This window comes from Euprymna scolopes, chromosome 34 (genome assembly GCF_053919585.1).
Source record: "Euprymna scolopes isolate OS-2025 chromosome 34, ASM5391958v1, whole genome shotgun sequence".
NCBI lineage: Eukaryota > Metazoa > Mollusca > Cephalopoda > Sepiida > Sepiolidae > Euprymna > Euprymna scolopes.
Genome location: NC_136515.1, coordinates 79,250,131 through 79,270,154, shown reverse-complemented (window position 1 = coordinate 79,270,154; position 20,024 = coordinate 79,250,131). Strand labels below are relative to the sequence as shown.

Below are 20,024 nucleotides of genomic sequence, written 5' to 3'. Positions count from 1 at the left end.
GCAGAGGCAGGTTTGCAACGTCTCTTCTGTGGGAAAGAGGTTGCAGGGAAGAGAAAACGGGCATCACCTTCTAGGTTTTGAAGTTGAACTCTGGAATCTGGACAAAATTTCGAACGAAAACTTTATTTAATCCATAGGGGTAGCATGCTTGGATTCTGTCAACCATGATTGGGTAGAAATCCTAAGTAATTTGCAATTGTTTCTGAGTCTCACCTGGACGTTCAACCTTCAAAGGAGTGTAACTTTATAACTGAATTTTACCAAATAGTTTATCGCGCCATGGGTCCTTGTCGACGAGTTTGACAAGATACACCTGAAGATCTGAGATTGCATCGGCTAAAACGTTGTGAAAATTACACTTAAGATGAGAACAGTAGTCTGAAGATCCAAATAATATGAAAACTCAATATACCATAGATTTCCTAAGTGTAGCTGCTGTCCTAATTTCAAATTATTGATGTCTGAAAATTAAACGATTTATTATGTGAAAGTACTTGTTTTATTCGGATATTAGCGGGGGTACCCGGCGTTGCCCGAGTGTTTGTTTCCGGGACGGGGGGGTGGAGTTTTAAAAAATGTTATGGTAGGTAAGTAGGAAGGATCAAACCCGGAGTCATGAGTAAAAGTAGGAAAATAAAGTGTGAAAAAAAACAAAAAAAAAACATCTGCAACGTTAACAGTTCGGCCACCAAGAAAAGTCCATTCCAGTTGTTTAGGAAAAAAAAACAAAAAAAAAACGACTACGGTAGGTCGGCGCGAACGTGAAAATATAATGTGAATTGTCCAGCACGCTAACCACTACGCCACAGAGCACTGCAGCTTAGTTTAGTGATTTTAAATAACTTCACATGAAAGAACTACGAAGCCAAACCGGTGTTCTCTTCTCAACTGTTCCTTGTGAACGATCCCCAAACGGTGTTAAGTGGTGGCAGGGGGAGGAGGAATTTATTAGAGAGAAAATATTTTACCACTTCCATTGATCTTAACCGATTTTGGCCGTGACTTCTCAGCAGAAAAAGTATAGAAATCTAAGATTATCGAGGAATTTGAGAAATAATAAGCCTATAACACACCTCAGATATTGTTTTGCCGTTTGTGCATATTATATTTGCATGAAATATCTTGATTTTTAATCCTATTAATGTCAAAATCAGACAGGAAAAAATGAGTTCATTTTATTTATATAGAGATCATGTCATCATCATATTCAGCTAATCATTGGTACTTTTGTAGTGAACAAACTGTTTTTCTGTATATGCTGACTGATTATGTAAGATGCTGGAATATACCAAGTGCTGATCAAACTTTAAAACACTAAAAAAAAAAAAAGGAAAAATATTTATCGTATAGTAATTACAATTAATAAAAATGCAAAATGCTCATGAGAGTAGTAGTTGTTTGGAGTCCCCCAGGGGTCCATTCTGCACCCAACTCTCTTCCTGATCTACATCAGTGATCTCCCAAAACACATACTTAGATCATTCGTTGACATTTATGCTGATGACATTACCATTTATGGTAGCACATGACAACACATCAAAGGCCGTAAATGACAAAGTTCTCTTTGATTCTCTCTCCTCGGATCTTGAACCCGTGGTACAATGGGGGAAGAGATGGCTGTTTACTTTTAATGCATCTAAAACCAAGCTCCTATCTTTACATCATCAACGCTCTGATCCCTATCTGGCATCAATTAAAATGGATGGCTCTCATCTTGGGGAGGCTCCATATTATGACAAGCCTTTTGGGATTGACCTTTACTCCTGATCTGAAATGGAACATGTACATCAAATCTGTTGCCAAGCTCGCTGGAAAAATGGTGAAATCCTTCTACCGCTCCAGTAGATATCTCACTGCTGATGCAATTCTCTATATAAAAGCCAGGTACGTCCAAGGATGCTGTCACATCTGGGCAGGAGCTGCTAAAAACAGCTTATCCTGCCTTGACAGAGTACAAAATCGACTTTGTAGCTTAGTGGGGTATGCCCTTTTCTCTTCCTTACAACCTCTTACACAAGAGACGCTGCGAGCATGTCTTTGTTTTATTGGTATTTCCATGGCAAGTGCTTGTCTGAGTTCCAATCTCTGGTCCACCCTCCCCAATCTTTCACAAAAAACACTCGTCTAGCTGAAACCAGTGTCAATAATTTTCCCCACTTCTTATCTGTGCTTAAATCAAAACGTAGGTTCCATGAAAAAAGCTTCTTTCTTAGAAATGTATGCCTGTTGAACTCTCTTCCGTTTGCCTGTTTCCCATCTGACTACAACTTGGATGTCTTCAAGTCCAACATAAACAAATTCCTGATAAACCTTAAGTAAGATGCTTTATCAAATCTCCATTACTAACGATTACTACGATAATATCCCATAGATACATGCAATATACATATACTATAGTACATGCAATAACCCTTATTTCCAAGTGGCCCCCAGGCCTTGATAAGTGGTGACTACCATGTAAAAAAAAAAAACTAAAACATCGCAATCCTTTCTGCAGGCCTTGATAAGTGCTGATGCCTATGTAAAAAAAAAAAAAAAAGTAAAATTTTTGCACAATTAAAACCAATATTTTCTTCCAACGGCGCATTTGTATTGTGATCAAGCGAATTTTCATTGCCTGAGTTTTTCACCATATTCTGGTGGTTTATGTATGCTGCCAAAATATGCCGAGGCAACATCACGGAAAAATGGGTCAATCCCTGCAAAAGTACCGATTAGTTTTGTATCTGAAATGTATTGATCCATCATATGTTTACGTTTCAGATGTGAAACTAATTAAGACACCAATATCAAAACAGCACATATCAGTGGGCAATATAGGTTTTGGATAAGATGAAAGTGTAGCATCTGTTCTGCTACTGTACTTCATCTGTTATGTTTCTCAGTTTTTGAGATGAGGATTGATAATTTGTATTCTTATTTAGACTACCGTTCTCATTTTCAGTTTTATTTGCACAATGTTTCGGCCAATGTAAATCTTCTCTCACAAGGGCCCATAGTGCAACGGATAAGGTGCTAGGAAAATTTAATTTTCAGCAACATTCTTTTGGAGGTTGAATGTTAAATCATCAATGTGGACGATATTAAGAATACAGTTGCAAATTACTTAAGATTTTACTCAGTTATGGCTGACAGAATAAGAGCATGCTACCCCCGTGAATTAAAAGTTTTGTTTGAAAGTCCATGCAGATTCACGAGTTCGACAGAAAGATTCTCAAACTTGAATAGATGTATCTGAAGAAGGTCGTAGGTTAGCTCGTCTGAAACGTGTGAATAACAATGCAAGAACAATAGTTCAAATAATACAAAAATACAATTCATCTGTCGTCTGTTGTTGAAGAAAAAGCCCGATTTTTATTTTTGTCCCAATTTACAGAGTACCCCTGTTAGGGAGCTGGTTTACCCTAATTTGAAAACTTACCTCCTATCTAACTCTGCCCTCGAGGCTAGGTAAGTAAATGGAGGCAATGTAGGTTTTGTTTGTTTTTTTTTTTTTTTTTTTACTTTACATAGGCATCACCACTTATCAAGGCCAAGAGGTCACTCGAGGATAAGGGTTAAAGAGTGTACAGTAGAAATTGGACAATATAGTAATCGTTAATAATGGAAATTTGGTAAATTTGTTAACTTATATGGAATGGCTCATCAAAAACTTGTTTACGTTAGACTTGAAGACAACCATATTGTAGTCAGCTAGAAAGCAGGAAAACGGAATACAATTCCACAGGCGTGCAGTTCTAAGAAAGAAACTTTGTTCTTGGAATTATTTTAACCTTGTTTTAGCCACTTCTAGTTGAATAATGAAAGCAATAGACTTGTTTTTTGTTTTTTTTTGTTTTATTTTATAAGGGAGTCACCACTAATCAAGGCCTGAAGACCATTCGAGGATGAGGATTAATGAGTGTCGTGTGATCAGCGAAACAACAGCGTAGTGATCAGTAGTGGTAGGCATTCAGTAGAATTTGAGTGTTCAACGTTCAAGAGGATTGAAAACGACCATGTTGTAGTCAGCTGGAAGGCAGGCTTGTAGTACAGAGTTCCACAGGTGGCCAGTTCTAGGAAAGAAACTTTGTTCATGGAATTTCTATCTAGATTTAGGCACAGATAAAGAATGGGAGAAATTGTCAATCAACAGTTAGAAGAGAAAATGTGGAACTTTTATCTGATTAAAAATAAGATATAATATTACCCAAAGGTGGACATGCATATGTCTCATACGCATGCACACATGCACTAACTCAGACACACAGGTGCGCACACACATACACACACATACACACACACACTAAGTCAGACATGCAGGCACATACTGACACAGACCGGCACACACACACACACACACACAGTGGAAACTGCACCTTACCATGATACTCTCCAGCAGGCAAAATAAGTTTCCATTGTATGTAAAGTCTTTACTTCTGATCTGAAATGGAACACGTACATCAAATCTGTTGCCAGGGATGCTGGGAAAATGGTGGGATCCTTCTACCGCTCCAGAAGATATCTCACTACTGACACAATTCTCTATCTGTATAAAAGCCAAGTACGTCCAAGGATGGAGTACTGCTGCCACATCTGGGCAGGAGCTGCTAAAAACAGCCTATCCTGCTTTGACAGAGTACAAAATAGACTTTGTGGTTTAGTAGGGGATGCCCTTTTCTCTTCCTTGCAACCTCTCTCCCACAGAAGAGACGTTGCGAGCCTGTCTTTGTTTTATCGTTATTTCCATGGCAGGTGCTCGTCTGAGCTCCAATCCCTCATCCCCCCTCGCCAATCTTTCATGAGAAACACCCGTCTGGCTGAAACTACTGTCAATAATTTTCCCCACTCTTTATCTGTGCCTAAATCCAAACGTAGATTCCATGAACAAAGCTTCTTTCTTAGAACTGCACACCAGTGGAACTCTCTGCCGCTTGCCTGTTTCCCACCTGACTACAACTTGGACATCTTCAAGTCCAACATAAACAAACTCCTGACAAACTGCCCCCTTAAGTGAGACACTCTATCAAAACCCTCAATACTAATGATTACTACAATACTATCTCATTGATTACTGTACACGCAATAACCCTTATCCCTGAGTGGCCTTTGGGCCTTGATAAGTGGTGACCCCCATGTAAAAAAAAAAAAAAAAAAAATCTTCGTAATTAGAAACTGATCATGCAAATAAGTATAATGCATTCAAGGAGGATAAAAAGTGAAGCATAGATTTATTTTTTTGGCAGCCTCATATCTCTTGCTTCCCTTATTTAGTCCTTTAGCATCAAATAGCTTCCTTAAAAAATAAATAAAATAAAATAGTCACTTTTCCATTAGTGATGTTACAGAATGGATTGAGAGAGAGAGAGAGGTGAGTAAACGTGGAGTGTAGACACGTTTACCAGAACCGAGGGTCAGCTGACCAGATTACGTATGAGTGATGTGGTCAGGTTGGCTAGATCTGAGAGACTGGATTTGGGCTTTGAAGAAGACGGACGGCTTAATAGCTGTTCCCTCCCCTTCACTGGGAGTGGGGGACGCTGACGTGTTCAAAGCAAGCAAGATTTACTTCCATATTCTGTGTCGACATCTGGGAGGTAAATAAAAAAACTATAAAACTCATTCATCTCTTGGAGTGATAAATCTTCGTCTAACAGGTACCAGTCTCCCGCTCAAGAGAAGATGAATTCCAGATGGATCACATCGACGACACATGAAGTAAGGTATGTCGAAGAAAATGCATGTAACACACACACAAAAGCATATGAACAATTAGAGATGAACACACACAACCGCATATGAAACTAGACGATCATACGCACACGGAATCCTTTTGTTATACACCAAACGTCAATTTGGTGCCCCTCTATGATAACCCTAGTGATAACTTCAATGAGAACTCTATGTAACAGTGATATTTCTGACAAAGGGGGAATAATTGCCATTTTCTGGATTGGATAAGAATTTATCTGTATAACACTTATCATCGGCTAATTTTTGCCTTGGAATTTGAATCAATAAATAAATGAATAAAATAACCAATTTTTATGGTGAGCAAAGATGGATAAAATTACTGACTGTACAAAGTCAGCTTTAAAATATCAACTTAGCTACACTTAGAGGTCATGATACAAAATAATGAAAATGTAGAATAAAAAACAATCATCTAAATTATATATATATATAGTCATCCACATGCAGTACTGTTTCGTTGTATCACAATTCATCAGTGTGGCTAGACATACACCTTTTCCCAGCCGTGTATCGAACCTACAACCATCATGTTGACAGTCGGCAGCTCTAACCATCAGACCACGAATTCGTGCCCGTAAATATTTCTCCTCAAATATCTATTAAATTAACATTTGCCCGTCGCACAGTGCTTTAACTATAAGTTTGTTTACAAACAAATAGTGGGCTAAAGAGTAATAATTGTTCTAGGGTAAAAATAAATAATTAATGATTATTATAATTAATTATAATTATTATAATTAATAATTAATAAATTAGAATAGTAGAATAAAAATAATAATTGTTCTAGGGTAAAAATAAATAATTAATGTATAAAACAAATATATAAGAATAGTAGAATAAAAATAGATTTTTATTAGTATTATTTTTTTTTACGACCGGGCAATGCCGGGTGCTATCTCCTCCACTATTCCATTATATTTTTTTTTTTTTTTTTTTTTTATATAGGCATCACCACATTATCAAGGTCAAGAGGCCACTCAAGGATAAAAGTTAAAGAGTGTACAGTAGAAATTGGACAATATAGTAATCATTAGTAATGAAAATTTGGTAAATTTGATAACTTATATGGAACGGCTCATCAAGAACTTATTTACGTTAGACTTGAAGACAACCATATTGTAGTCAGCCGGAAAGCAGGAAAAAGGAAGACAATTCCACAGGCGTGCAGTTCTAAGAAAGAAGCTTTGTTCATGGAATCTACGTTTAGGTTTAGGCACAGATAAAGAGTGGGGGGAATTATTGATAGTGTTTACAGCTAGACGAGTGTTTCTTGTGAAAGTTTGGCGAGGGGGGACCATAGATTGAAGCTCAGTCGAACACTTTCCATGAAAATAACGATACATCAGAGACAAACTCGCAACATCTCTTCTGTGAGATAGAGGTTACAAGGAGGAGAAAAGGTCATCTACGAGGCTACGAAGTCTATTTTGAACTCTATCAAGGCAGGACAAGTCCTTTCTAGCAGCTCCTATGCCTGTGTGTGTGTGTGTGTTTGTATGTCTGCTAAAAACTTTAGTCATCTGCATCAAAGCGGCATGAACATGGTATCTTTAGAAAGAGCGATCTCTCAGAGATATAATATCAAAAAATTAGAAAAAAAAATCATCAAATATTTAATGTAGAAATATTTTGTTTGAAAAGGGTGGGGGACAGGTAAAAACCTTGGTTTTGACGCTGTTTATAAATCGGGTATGCGTGAAGGTCGCTTTGTTTTTTCCTTTTTAAAAAAAGCTAACTTTGCGACATCATAACATCTGTGTCGTCATAGTCCTATCAATAGATTGTTTGCTTACGAACTTAACTTTTGTGAGTTCATGTCCATCACGTGGTATTTTTTTTTCTATTTTTTTTTTTTTTTTTTTTTTGCTTACAAAATTTTGCTTTCAGTTTCGCTTCTGGCTGATGGCACCCAAGTCTAATATTTTTTTTTTTTTGACATCTATTCAATGTAGCCACCTTCAGCCTCAATCACTGCCTCAAGTCTTATTTTTTTATTCATTTTTTTTTTTAATATTTCACTTTTTTTTTACAGCCAGACAATGCCAGGTGCCCCTTCGCTAATTAAAATATAAATTGTAAAAAAAGATGGATTAACAACTCTTTTATCTTCATGTTAAAGCTAAACGTATCATATATATATATATATATATATATATATATATTACAGAGATAAATATATATATTATCTTGAAATTTAAACCTATCAAGATAATAAAAAAGCTAGATAGAGCAATTAAAGAAATAGGAAAAAAATAGATAATAAAAATAAAATTGAATAAATTACAATATCTATTGGTCCATCAAATTCAAACAGGAAATTATAATCATGAAAAAATACTTAATCCATAGATTTTCAAAGATATGCTCTTTTCATCAGATGATAAACATTAGTAAAAAACTTGGAAGGTTTACACGTGGATTTCAGGTTTTTTTATTTGGATTACTACGTGGTGAAACGATAAAATTGTTGCCCTAAAGAAAGCAACACCACAGCTTTATTTTAAAACTTTTATTGAAAAAAATCGATCCTGGTAACTTGATTATTTAGTACAGCTGACATCTATTCAATGTAGTCACTTTCAGCCTCAATCACCGCCTCGATACAGGTCCGGAACTAGGAGCATGCCTTTTCCACAAGCGCCAGTGGGAGCTCGATGAATACTTGGCAGATGGTGGCGATCAAGCTGGCTTTGATGTTGTGGGAGGTCATGTTTGTGATGTTCTTGATGTATGACCAAATGAAGTGGTCCTGCGGGCTCAGGTTGGGGGAGGAGGAGGTTAGTAAGAAAAGGGTACAAAGTCATAGTACGTTTTTTGGACATGTGGGCTGGCGCTGAATCCTGCTGCCACACCCAGGGTCTGGCAGCGGCTACCTGATTGCATTAGGGGATCACCACACTCTTCAGCACATCCAGGTGCACTTTGGCATCGACTTTCAAGCCAAATGTGAGGTGGCATGATGTGGCCTTCACTTGAAACCACACCAAAGACCATAACCGTGGTCAGAAACTTAGTTTTCATCACCTTGGGCATGTCCCTGTTATTCATGGTAATCCAACGATGTATTTTGAGGGTGCTGGCAATGGTCCTGTTGTCATAACTTGGATTGGTATTTGTACAGCAGCACATCTCTGATCTTGCTCATTGAACAAGGTGTTACTTTCAGACATGATTGAAGGCTCCTTTTGCTCTTGGGATTTGCACACAACTGGTAGATGGTCTACAACTGTTCAGCTTTGGGTAGGATTGAAACCGCTATCTTCAGACAATTCTCACCTGGAACCGCAGTTAGACGAAGGCTAGAGGAATAGTTGACCGAAACGTCGTGAAACAACAATTAAAAAAGATGAGGACAATGGTCCGCAATTAATAAATAATACTCATCTCAATAATGAATTCGAATTAAATAATATATATGAATGTGTTGTTTATTTTTTGTTTTTCACTTGTTAAAATGAGAGATCTTCAAAGAGTGTCAATTAGTAACGGACAATTTTCTTCCTTTGCAGACTTATCCCATTGTGAGACCAGGTTGTCTTTTTTCTTGGAAGGCTGTGAATACCATGTATACAATCGGTCTTTTAAGTTCTCAACATTAGAAAAGCTTTTTGGATTAGAGCCAGTGATGATTCCGGAAGAGGATGAGGACGATGACGAAAATGGTGGAAAGAATCCAGAACGAAGCAGAACGTACGTTTTTTTTTTCTTCTTCCTTATTCAATTTTTATTTTATCAGAAAGAGGGTACGAGTACCAGTTCTGTATTTCCCATGTGGGTGAAATGATATTTTTTCCATTTTACTTCCAGCACAATAAAGTGTGTTCTTAAGGGTAATTCAATCTCAAATCATCCAGAAAAAAAAATCTTTGACACCCTTACCTCCCAGATTTTTTCCAAACTTTCATCATATGTTGGTATCGGAAAAACTAGGAAATCCTGAAAATTTGAGCTTTTAACTCTAAGCGGTTCCGGAAATATCACAATTTTGGTATTTTACATATATCGCGTAGAGGCGCAAATTTGTGAAATTATGAAATTACGTTTTTGGGCATAAATCAATTTCTAGACTAGGTATAACCTTGAAAATTTGCATAGACAAGGTTTTCCACATGAAGAATCCAAAAATCATGTTTAAAACCTCTGTAAATGAACTGTTTCTGAATTATTGAACTTTTAAGCCAAGATTTCAGTATTGGTCTAAGGCGACCCAAAAAACCATGTGGCACTATTGGGAATTGAATTTATTTTGTTCCTAGACATTCTTGATAGTCTGAACTTAAATTCCTCCAAAAAAGTTCATTTTCAGAGGTTTTAAACTTGATTTTTTGGATTCCTTGTGTGGGAAACATGGTTCATGCAAATTTTCAAGGTTCTACATACTCTAAAAATTGATTTATGCCCCAAAATGTAATTTCATAATTTCGCAAATTTGCGCCTTGATGCGAGATACGTAAAATACCAAAATTGCGATATTTCCGGAACCGCTTAGAGTTAAAAGCTCAAATTTTCAAGATTCCCTAGTTTTTCTGATACCAACATATGGTGAAAGTTTGGAAAAAAAATCTGGGAGGTAAGGGTGTCATGATCTGGATGATTTGAGATTGAATTACCCTTAAGTTACTTAGCATAATTCAGGGGAGATAACTCGAATATGATTCAAGGAAATCACTGTGAATAATTCCTGAGCCAATGATAACATTTTATATGACATTCCTGAATTTTTGAGATGAGGATTGGTTATTTGTATCATTATTCATCGGGCTACTGTTCTCATCTTGAGTGTGATTTTCACAACGTTTCGGTTGATCTAACCTCCGAACTTCTTCAGGTGTATTTTGTCGTTTTCTGTTTTTATTTTTATTTTAATTTTTTTTTTTTTTACATAGGCATCACTACTTATGAAAGACCAGAGACTACTCGAGGATTAGGGTTAAAGAGTGTACAGTAGTTAATTGGACAAACAATTTCTTGTTCTCTGTCAGTGGAGGATAAATCCTTCACGACTGAGACAATTTTTATTTTTATTCCTTTTCTCCACGTTAAAAAAACGACCCTGGTGTCTAACTCTGTCCCGTGGAGAGGCATTGTAAATAGGAACTACTACATGGCCGTTGTATATCCGTTCATCATACTAATCTAATACAAATAGTGTCACGTTCTCCTTTCTGCTTAACTCTGTCTCTTTCAGATGGTTAAGCTTCTCCTCCATGGTCACCGTAAATGCATTTTATTCTAGAGTAAGATGCTGGGTCGCTTCTAATCATTTGTCTTATGAACGTTTTGGCCGACTTATAATGGTAGTCGATCTCAACCTGGTCTTTAGTGGGCCCCTCTTTATCTTCGACATCAGTTTCTGGTATGTTACCTCTGTTATTATCGCTGCTGTTACAAGTCCCCATTTTGGAAACTTTGAGGAATATTGAGTCCTCCTTTTGTTATCATTACTCCCAGGCTCTCTCTGATACGGAATTGCAATACCTGTTAGAGTCTTTTCCTCGTCATTATCATATACAGTCTTATCGTAATTTCCATGGCAGGTGCTCCTCTGAGCTCCAATCCCTTGTCCCTCCTCGCCAATCTTTCACGAGAAACACCCGTCTGGCTGAAACTACTGTCAATAATTTTCCCCACTCTTTATCTGTGCCTAAATCCAAACGTAGATTCCATGAGCAAAGCTTCTTTCTTAGAACTGCACGCCAGTGGAACTCTCTGCCGCTTGCCTGTTTCCCACCTGACTACAACTTGGACGTCTTCAAGTCCAACAAAAACAAACTCCTGACAAGCCGCCCCCTTAAGTAAGACACTCTATCAAAACCCCCAATACTAATGATTACTACAATAATATCGCATTGATTACTGTACACGCAATAACCCTTATCCCTGAGTGGCCTTCGGGCCTTGATAAGTGGTGACCACCATGTAAAAAAAAAAAAAAAAAAAAAAAAAAAAATCCCCAGGATACAGCATTAAAAATTAGTAACAAAATACAGTACAGTACATAACACAGATGTATATAATCAAATAACAGATAATGATAGCGATTACGTTTTGGCCAACTAATCTTTTGGCAATGCTCACCTGGAAGTGTAAAGACTCAACGCCTCGATCCTATGAGCCAAAAAAAAAAAAATGAATGCACAGTTTAGAATAAAAAAAAAAAAAAAAAAAAGCAGTAAATTTTTTTTCTGAATTTTTGAGATGAGGATTACTCATTTGGATTCTTCAGATTACTGTTCTCATCTTGATTGTTATTTTCATAATGTTTCTTTTTTTTTTCTTTTTCTTTTTTTTTTACAAAGGAATCACCACTTATCAAGACCCAGAGGTCACTCGAGGATAAGGGTTAAAGATAGTACAGTGTTCAAAAGGACAATATCATAGTAATCGTTATAAGTGTATATTTGGTAAATTGGATTAATCAAGCGGAACGGCTCATCAAGAACTTGTTTACATTGGACTTGAAGACGGCCATATTGTAGTCAGCTGGAAAACAGGTAAACGGAAGAGAGTTCCACAGGTGTGCAGTTCTTAGAAAGAAGCTTTGTTCATGGAATCTATGTTTAGGTTTAGGCACAGATAAAGAGTGTTTCTCGTGAATGTTTGGCGAGGGGGGGGGGACCATATTATTATTTTCACAACATTTTGTGCGCCACTGACCTTCATCATGTGTATCATGAGTCGAGTTTGAAGAATCTTTCTGTCGAACTCTGCAATTTGTACAAAATTTTACACAAAACCCTTTATTTAATTCATAAGGGTAGCATGCTTTTGTTCCATCAGCCATAACTGGGTATTAGTCCTCAGTAATTTACAATTGTATTTTGAATGTTGTTTGCACTGAGGATTGAACCTTCAACCTCCAGAAGAGTGTAACTTACAACTGAATTTTACCGAGTACTTTATCCACTATGCAAGGACGTGTGGTATAGCGGATAAAGTACTTGGTAAAATTCGAGCAAACCGATGTGAAAATAACACTCAAAACGTGAACTTTTTTCTATTTTTACTTCAACAAAAATGGAATAACAATTTCTTATTTGAATTGAAATAATTTTTATTTGTTTTATCTTGCAGTCATGGTGTAGATACAAAAGGATCTTTTCATTGGAGAGATTTGATACCTGTGATAAAAATAGAAATAAACTCTGTAAGTATATATGTTTTTTTTTATTGCTTTTCATCCCAAACAAGGCCCAGAGCCACTTGGATGTTAGGGGCTACTATTTGGGGAAAAATTTGCAGAGATACTATGTAGGGAGTTGAGCAGCAATCTGTTTACATAACACTTTAAATTCTGCATGTCAGGAAAGCAACGATCTGGAAGGGAAATTCAAATTCGAACAGTTTGAGAGAATAAACAATTTCGGTAAAAGGCTGTCCATCATCTTGGGATCTCTCGAGAGTAGGGGTGAGATTTTGCTGCTTATCGAGTTAGTTGGGGGTATTTAAGTTGAGGGCGTACAAGAGGTTGGAGTTTGTCAATTTATGGAAACACTTCTAAAATAGGCGCAGGGATATATTTCATCGATAGGACAAAGAGTGCAGTTTGGTTGACAGAGCGACACCTGTTAGGTTGGCCCCTCTTTTTTTAACTCTGTCTAGGAGCAGGAGACTAGTAGTATATGCACCAGCCAAAATGTGGCAACAATAGTTCATACATGGGCGAATGGTGGTTTTGTAGAGGTACAGGATACTCTCCGGCATAAGTAACTTTCTAGCATGGTAAAGGGAGACCACTTTTTTTTGTTTTCTTACTAGCTGGACTCTGTGGAAATTCTGCTTTCTACATTATTGTGAGTCATTTACTGTTAATAATAATTTCTTTTCTATATATCTATAAAAGTGAGAATGTGTGTGTGTGTGTGTGTGTGTGTGTGATAGGACACTTCTCAACCTATATACTCAACGGATTTTTGATCTACAGACATCAAACCAAAAGAAAACAAAGTCCTCGTCACATGGATTATATGAAAGCCCCAAATTTTAGGCAGTCGAAAGGTTGTCTAAAAATGATGTCAGGTAATTAAAGGGAGATAGGGGATGTTATTTTTCTTTTTTTTTTTTTCTCCCAGATGTGCATCCATACATTCCTATCGTGAATGTCTAATTTTTACCATTTTTTTAATTTAATTATTTTTCTATGTTTCTGCTTTTAAATTTAAAAAAAAAAAAAAAGTTTTCTTTTTCAAGATTATATAAAAATTGTTATGCCGAAAGTTTCCCATTCATGCAAACAAGGAAAATATTAGAATCGTACATATAAAAATTATGCCAAACCTGTAATTAAAAAAAAGAAATAGAACTAATTTTCGCAATTACTTTTTTTTTTTTTGTGTGAAAATATTGAATGAACAATGCTTAATTCAATGATAATATCAATAGTTTGAGAAATTAATTTTTCTTCAAGTTATATCAAATGCGTTAGTATGGACTTTAGGGTCTTTTTTCATAACGTTCCTGTAAAAATTAAATTTTTTTTTAATTGTTACAATTTATGATGCTTTATTTTCATAAAAAAAGGCAAAAATAAATTCATGCATTTTTTTTTTTTTTTACTCCTGAAAATAATAACTTTAGTAAAGGTATTTTTTTGTTTAAACAAAATAATACATTTCCACAAAGATTTAAGTAAAAATAATGTGTTCATTATATTCTGTGATCATTATTTGATAAATATTGAAAATTTCATTAAAATTGGTTAATTTCCTGATTTTTGGCAAATTTTTAAGTAAAGGGAGGGGGGGTCAAAATGTTTATACAGTCAGAGCATCAGCATTCATTTTGCACGTACCTAATATATAATTATGCAATAATATTCAAATTAAAAAAAAAAATTGTAGTTAAAGGTGATATATAGAAGGCAGTACAATGCAGAAGTAACGGAAAGACACAAACTGAAGCAGATTGTCAGTGTGTGTCTTTCCGTTACTGCTGCATTTTACTGCCTTCTATATATTACATTTAACTATACATACTATACAATGCTTCAAGCAAACTACATTCACCTCTTAAAAAAAAATTTGTTTCTAGAAACAAAATAACTGCACAACTCTAATGCACTAAGGCAATAAAGATTGAAAACAGTAAATTAAAATAAAAATGAAAAATTTTAAATTTTATAAATTTCCGAATTTTGTACCCCCCCCCCTCATCTCAGTTGCCAAGCAGCCACTGCCATTTTGCCTTAAACATAATTTTCTTTAATCATCTTTTTTTTTTTTAGGCTCGAGTGATATTTGGGAATTATTTGGTTCCAAACACATTAACTATAAATTTTGACGAAGCTCACATTGTATATACGACGAAACCTGCGTCAACGCCATTCGACCAGTTCATGCATGTCATTAAGTGCAGAGCGGAGAATGCAAGAGTGATGTTAGTTCCAAGTCCAAAGTACAATGGACCCAGCGACGTGTAAGTATTTCTTTCATTTTTGTTTTTGCTTTTTTTATTTGACGCAGTCGAAACAATACCCTGTGTTGCATATTAGCACTCTCAAGGCATTGCCGGATTAATTGAGCAAAAAGATTATTATTACTAGCGGGACCTGTGGAAATTCCACAGGAGACTCACTCATCTCTATATAAATAAAATGAACTCATTTTTTCCTGTCTGATTTTGACATTAATAGGATTAAAAATCAAGATATTTCATGCAAATATAATATGCACAAACGGCAGAACAATATCTGAGGTGTGTTATGGGCTTATTATTTCTCAAATTCCTCGATAATCTTAGATTTCTATACTTTTTCTGCTGAGAAGTCACGGCCAAAATCGGTTAAGATCAATGGAAGTGGTAAAATATTTTCTCTCTAATAAATTCCTCATCCTCCCCCTGCCACCACTTAACACCGTTTGGGGATCGTTCACAAGGAACAGTTGAGAAGAGAACACCGGTTTGGCTTCGTAGTTCTTTCATGTGAAGTTATTTAAAATCACTAAACTAAGCTGCAGTGCTCTGTGGCGTAGTGGTTAGCGTGCTGGACAATTCACATTATATTTTCACGTTCACGCCGACCTACCGTAGTCGTTTTTTTTTTTTTTTTTTTTTTTTTTCCTAAACAACTAGAATGGACTTTTCTTGGTGTCCGAACTGTTAACGTTGCAGATGTTTTTTTTTTTGTTTTTTTTCACACTTTATTTTCCTACTTTTACTCATGACTCCGGGTTTGATCCTTCCTACTTACCTACCATAACATTTTTTAACCCCCCCCCCGTCCCGGAAACAAACACTCGGGCAACGCCGGGTACCCCCGCTAGTATGTAATATATTGGTGTTGGCATTCTGTAGATGTTCGGCGTAAATGGAGACGTTCTGATATTATTGTAGCTCTTTTGTTAAAACTGCAAAAGTATTTATGAGCAAAAAGATTATTATTATTGTAGTTAAATTAAATTTGTTTTAAAGAGAAAAATGCAATTCAAGGACAAATATGGTTAAATGCCGTTTTAGGAATTTAACTTGACTAGACTCTATAAAAATTTTTAAATAAATAAAAACAAATATGTTTTCATAACTAGAACAAACAATAATTCAAAAATAGGTCTGACCTCTGGAGTCTGACGTAGAGGTTACTTTAGATGAAGTGGATTTTTGGATAGACCTTAAAAAGACACATATCAGTTAATTAAGAGTTGGGAGTCAGAGAGAGCAGATTGAGTCAAGAAGCCTGGGAGAAGACACTGCGAAGCCGGTGAAGTCAAGATCAAAATGTGAAGTCAAAACGTTGAAATGTTGACGGTGTGTGAATAAATGGTATACGAAGTATGTATGGTGCCATCTTTCGAAGAAACAGATATGTGAATTTGTCCCGCTGGTTACTGTCATGTTAAATGTTTCTCAGACTCTTAAATGTTTACAGACTCTGTCTATTATAAAGACCGTTGCCATTATATACACTCCTCTTCTTCACCAAAGAACATTGTTTCTAACTCTCCATCAATGGAACATTGTCTCCTCTCATCATTTGAACCCCCCCCCCCCCATGTACAAGTATTTGTTATCCCTTCAAAATATACAGGTCAATATGTCCATGTCATCATTTCAATCCAGCTCAAGCAAAACATTGTTCATCGTAAAAGTTATATACACCCTGTCTGTCAGTTAAAAAAAACAAAAATAGAGAAAAATCTGTATGATGTATGTACTCGTGATAAAATGAAAATATCATATTTAAAAAATCACATAAATTGATCAAATGAAGTTTTAAATATGAAAATCAAATTTTATAAGTAAAAGAAGAGCTGTTGTTTTGTCTGCGATTTTGAAAAAAAATCTACAAAAAACAAAGGGAGATAATTCAATAATTCAAACTTTTCAGGATTTATGTTGTAATGCTTAAAAATTCTCATAAATTACTTAAAAATGATATTCTTTATAAAAATAATGCTGCTTGATCAATTTACATGGTTTTTGGAATATGATATTTTCGTTTTTTTTTTTTTCAAATAGGTGAAATATTTTTCACTTTCTGAGGTGAGTAATTTGTTTAGCACAGTAGAGAGAGATATAGCCTACCTTCTTTGCAGCATCCTTGGCAATGTTGTTAATGTATTTGTTCCAATTCATGTTGCCTGTGAATGTTCAGCTGAGGAATTTGAAGGATGAGCTCTCAGGAAAGGTGTTATTTATCATGGTAATTGGTGGTTGAGAACTTTTTTTTGTAGTTGTTGAAGGAAAGAAGCTTAGTCTTAGTAGCATTGAATATTATCATTCACTTACTATTCCACTACAAACTGAAGGTCGTTTTTCTTTTTTAAGTTTCCTGCCATTGCTTGGGATGTACATATTCGTTTTACCGTCATGTTTATTATAGAGCCTGGTGTCATTATTACTTTTTATATAATTTTAATAGGAACAAGTATAATGATGTTTGCCATGTTGAAAAATATTTCTGTTCTCATGATCCAAGAAGAATGGGCCTGGCATAGGAGTGTAACAGTGTTTTTGGCTTCCTATGAGTGATGCTTCCAAAAGTTTCTTTGTAAAAAAAAATATTTATTATTCCTTTCTTTGATGTTTTTCATTATTCAGAATTAGGACCATACTATTGTCAGAATTTTTTGGACAGTTTATGTAAAATGCCGAAAGGTGCCAACATCATTTAAAAACACATTTATTTACTATCATAGGTTTATTATATAAAAAAATAAATATTTATTTTGCTTTGAACAAAAAAAATCATATAAAACATCTAAAGTTGCTATCAGTTGTTATTCAAAAAATAAATATTGATGAAATTTACCTTACAATGAGTTTTTTTACTTGAATTTTAATTTTCTTTTAAGTTTTGTAAAATATGTCATAATTATTTCTTGTATTTTCTTTGTAACAACAAAAAGAATTTTGTTTTCATTATTTAATTTATTTTTCATTGAATTATTACTTATGGCCAGCATTTGTGCGAAAAAGGAAAAAAAAAAATAAATAATTGCAGAATTTTCATTCAGCATCTTCCAACATTTTACATAAATGGCTTTGAAAATTCTGACGTTAGCATGGTCCTTATTCTACATGAATACCTAATCAAGCAATGTGCTTAAAGCATAAGTAACTCTCTCTCTATGTTTCTATTATTCCTTTCTTTGATGTTTTTCTTTATTCTGGCAGTAATTAAGATTTTCTATTTTCTTTTGCTTTTCAGCCCCCCACGTAACATGGGAGAAGGTTTTGTGGTGCTTCAATCGCGTGATGTAGAAATGTATTATTACATGGATGAACCAGGTGATTTTCTTTTTATCATTTCATTGTTTATTACATATCTTGGCGCTTGTTTACATTGGCGATCTTTTAAACAAACACATTTCAGGTGAAAGCATTATTACCTACCAACATATCATGGCGAAATTAGTATATATTCCCAAAATTATGAAAAATAATCCTGTAGAAAATATAATTTCAAGTGAAAATAGAATTGGTACTTGTGCATTTTTGGTACCGTTCTGAAATAATAACATTATTTTGAAAGCCATTCTTAACATGGTGAGAGGAGTGTGTTTTGTAACTATTCTGTGCTTCCACCTAACAATTTAATTAAAAAAAAAAAAGATATCATGAAACTTGAATTTAACCTGAAAAAAAACTACTTAAAAAATAGTGTGGTACCAAAAATTCATAAGCACCATAGAATTTATCGAATTATCAAGTTTTGTATGTTTTTAATGTAAAAGTGTTGTGTGAACAATTCAGTATGACAAACAAGGGAGATAACCTTTGACGTAAATTAGCGGCCGCTAATCTTTAACACACTAGGAATATAATTGTGATTTTTTTTTTTTTTTTTTTTTTTTTTTTTTTTTTTTTTTTACAAAGAGGTCACCACATATCAAGGCCTGGAGGCCACTTAAGGATAAGGGTTAATGTGTTTATTGTAGTCATCGGGACAGCATCATAGTAATCATTTGTGGTGTAAATTTGGTATAATCAGATTATTTACGAAGACAGCTTAATAAGAATTTGTTTAAGTTGGATTTGAAGACAATGATATTGTAGTCAGCTGGAAAGCAGACCAGCAGAACAGAGTACCACAGATGGACAGTTCTGAAGCTTTGTTGATAGAATTCATGTTTAGGTTTAGCCACCAATAGAGAGTAGGGAAATTTGTTGATAGTGTTTTTGGCTAGACAAGTGTTTTTGTGAAAGATTGGCAAGAAGGGAACCATAGATTGGAGCTCAGTCGAACACTCGTCATGAAAATAATGATAGAGCAGAGAAAGGCTCACAATCTGACTTCTGTAGAAAAGAGGTTGCAAACAAGAGAAAAGGGCATTGCCTGCTAGGTTACAAAGTCGGTTTTAAACTTTGTCAAGGCAGGGTAGGATATTCTGAGCAGATTCTGCCCAGATGTGGCAAGAGTACTTCATCCTAGGATGTACTTATACAGGTAGAGAATTGCATCAGAAGTGAGATATCTACTGGAGGAGTATAATGATCCAACCATTTTTATTTAAAATAAATCACACCATCTACTGTATCATTTTTCGTAATTTTTTTGAATTTATACTAATTTTACAATGATATGCAAGTATGTAATGTTTTCACCCGAAATGCGTTGGTTTAAAAGATCACTAATCTAAACAAGCACCCTATTTTTACCTATCCAGACTCACCCAGAAGTAAAAAAAAAAATTGTTTACGAAGAACAGTAAAGTAATTTTTGGTGAGTTTTAGATTTTTACAAACTTTGTTTCAATACATGAAATTAATGCAATTTCCTTGGTGTTTTGGCTAAGAATGAAGTCTAATATCTGTTCTGATATTGCACTTAATTTTTTTTATTTCCTCAATTA

General features: G+C 35.1%; 1 protein-coding gene across 1 annotated transcript in view; it reads left to right on the top strand.

Annotated features, from left to right (window-relative positions):
• Positions 1 to 20,024, top strand: part of LOC145259303 (bridge-like lipid transfer protein family member 1) — a 454,810-nt gene that overhangs the window by 75,618 nt on the left and 359,168 nt on the right. The window contains 4 exon segments of the mRNA XM_080117188.1: positions 9,243 to 9,423; positions 12,808 to 12,880; positions 14,957 to 15,147; positions 18,380 to 18,459. Coding sequence (XP_079973314.1) covers positions 9,243 to 9,423; positions 12,808 to 12,880; positions 14,957 to 15,147; positions 18,380 to 18,459 — 525 coding nt within the window.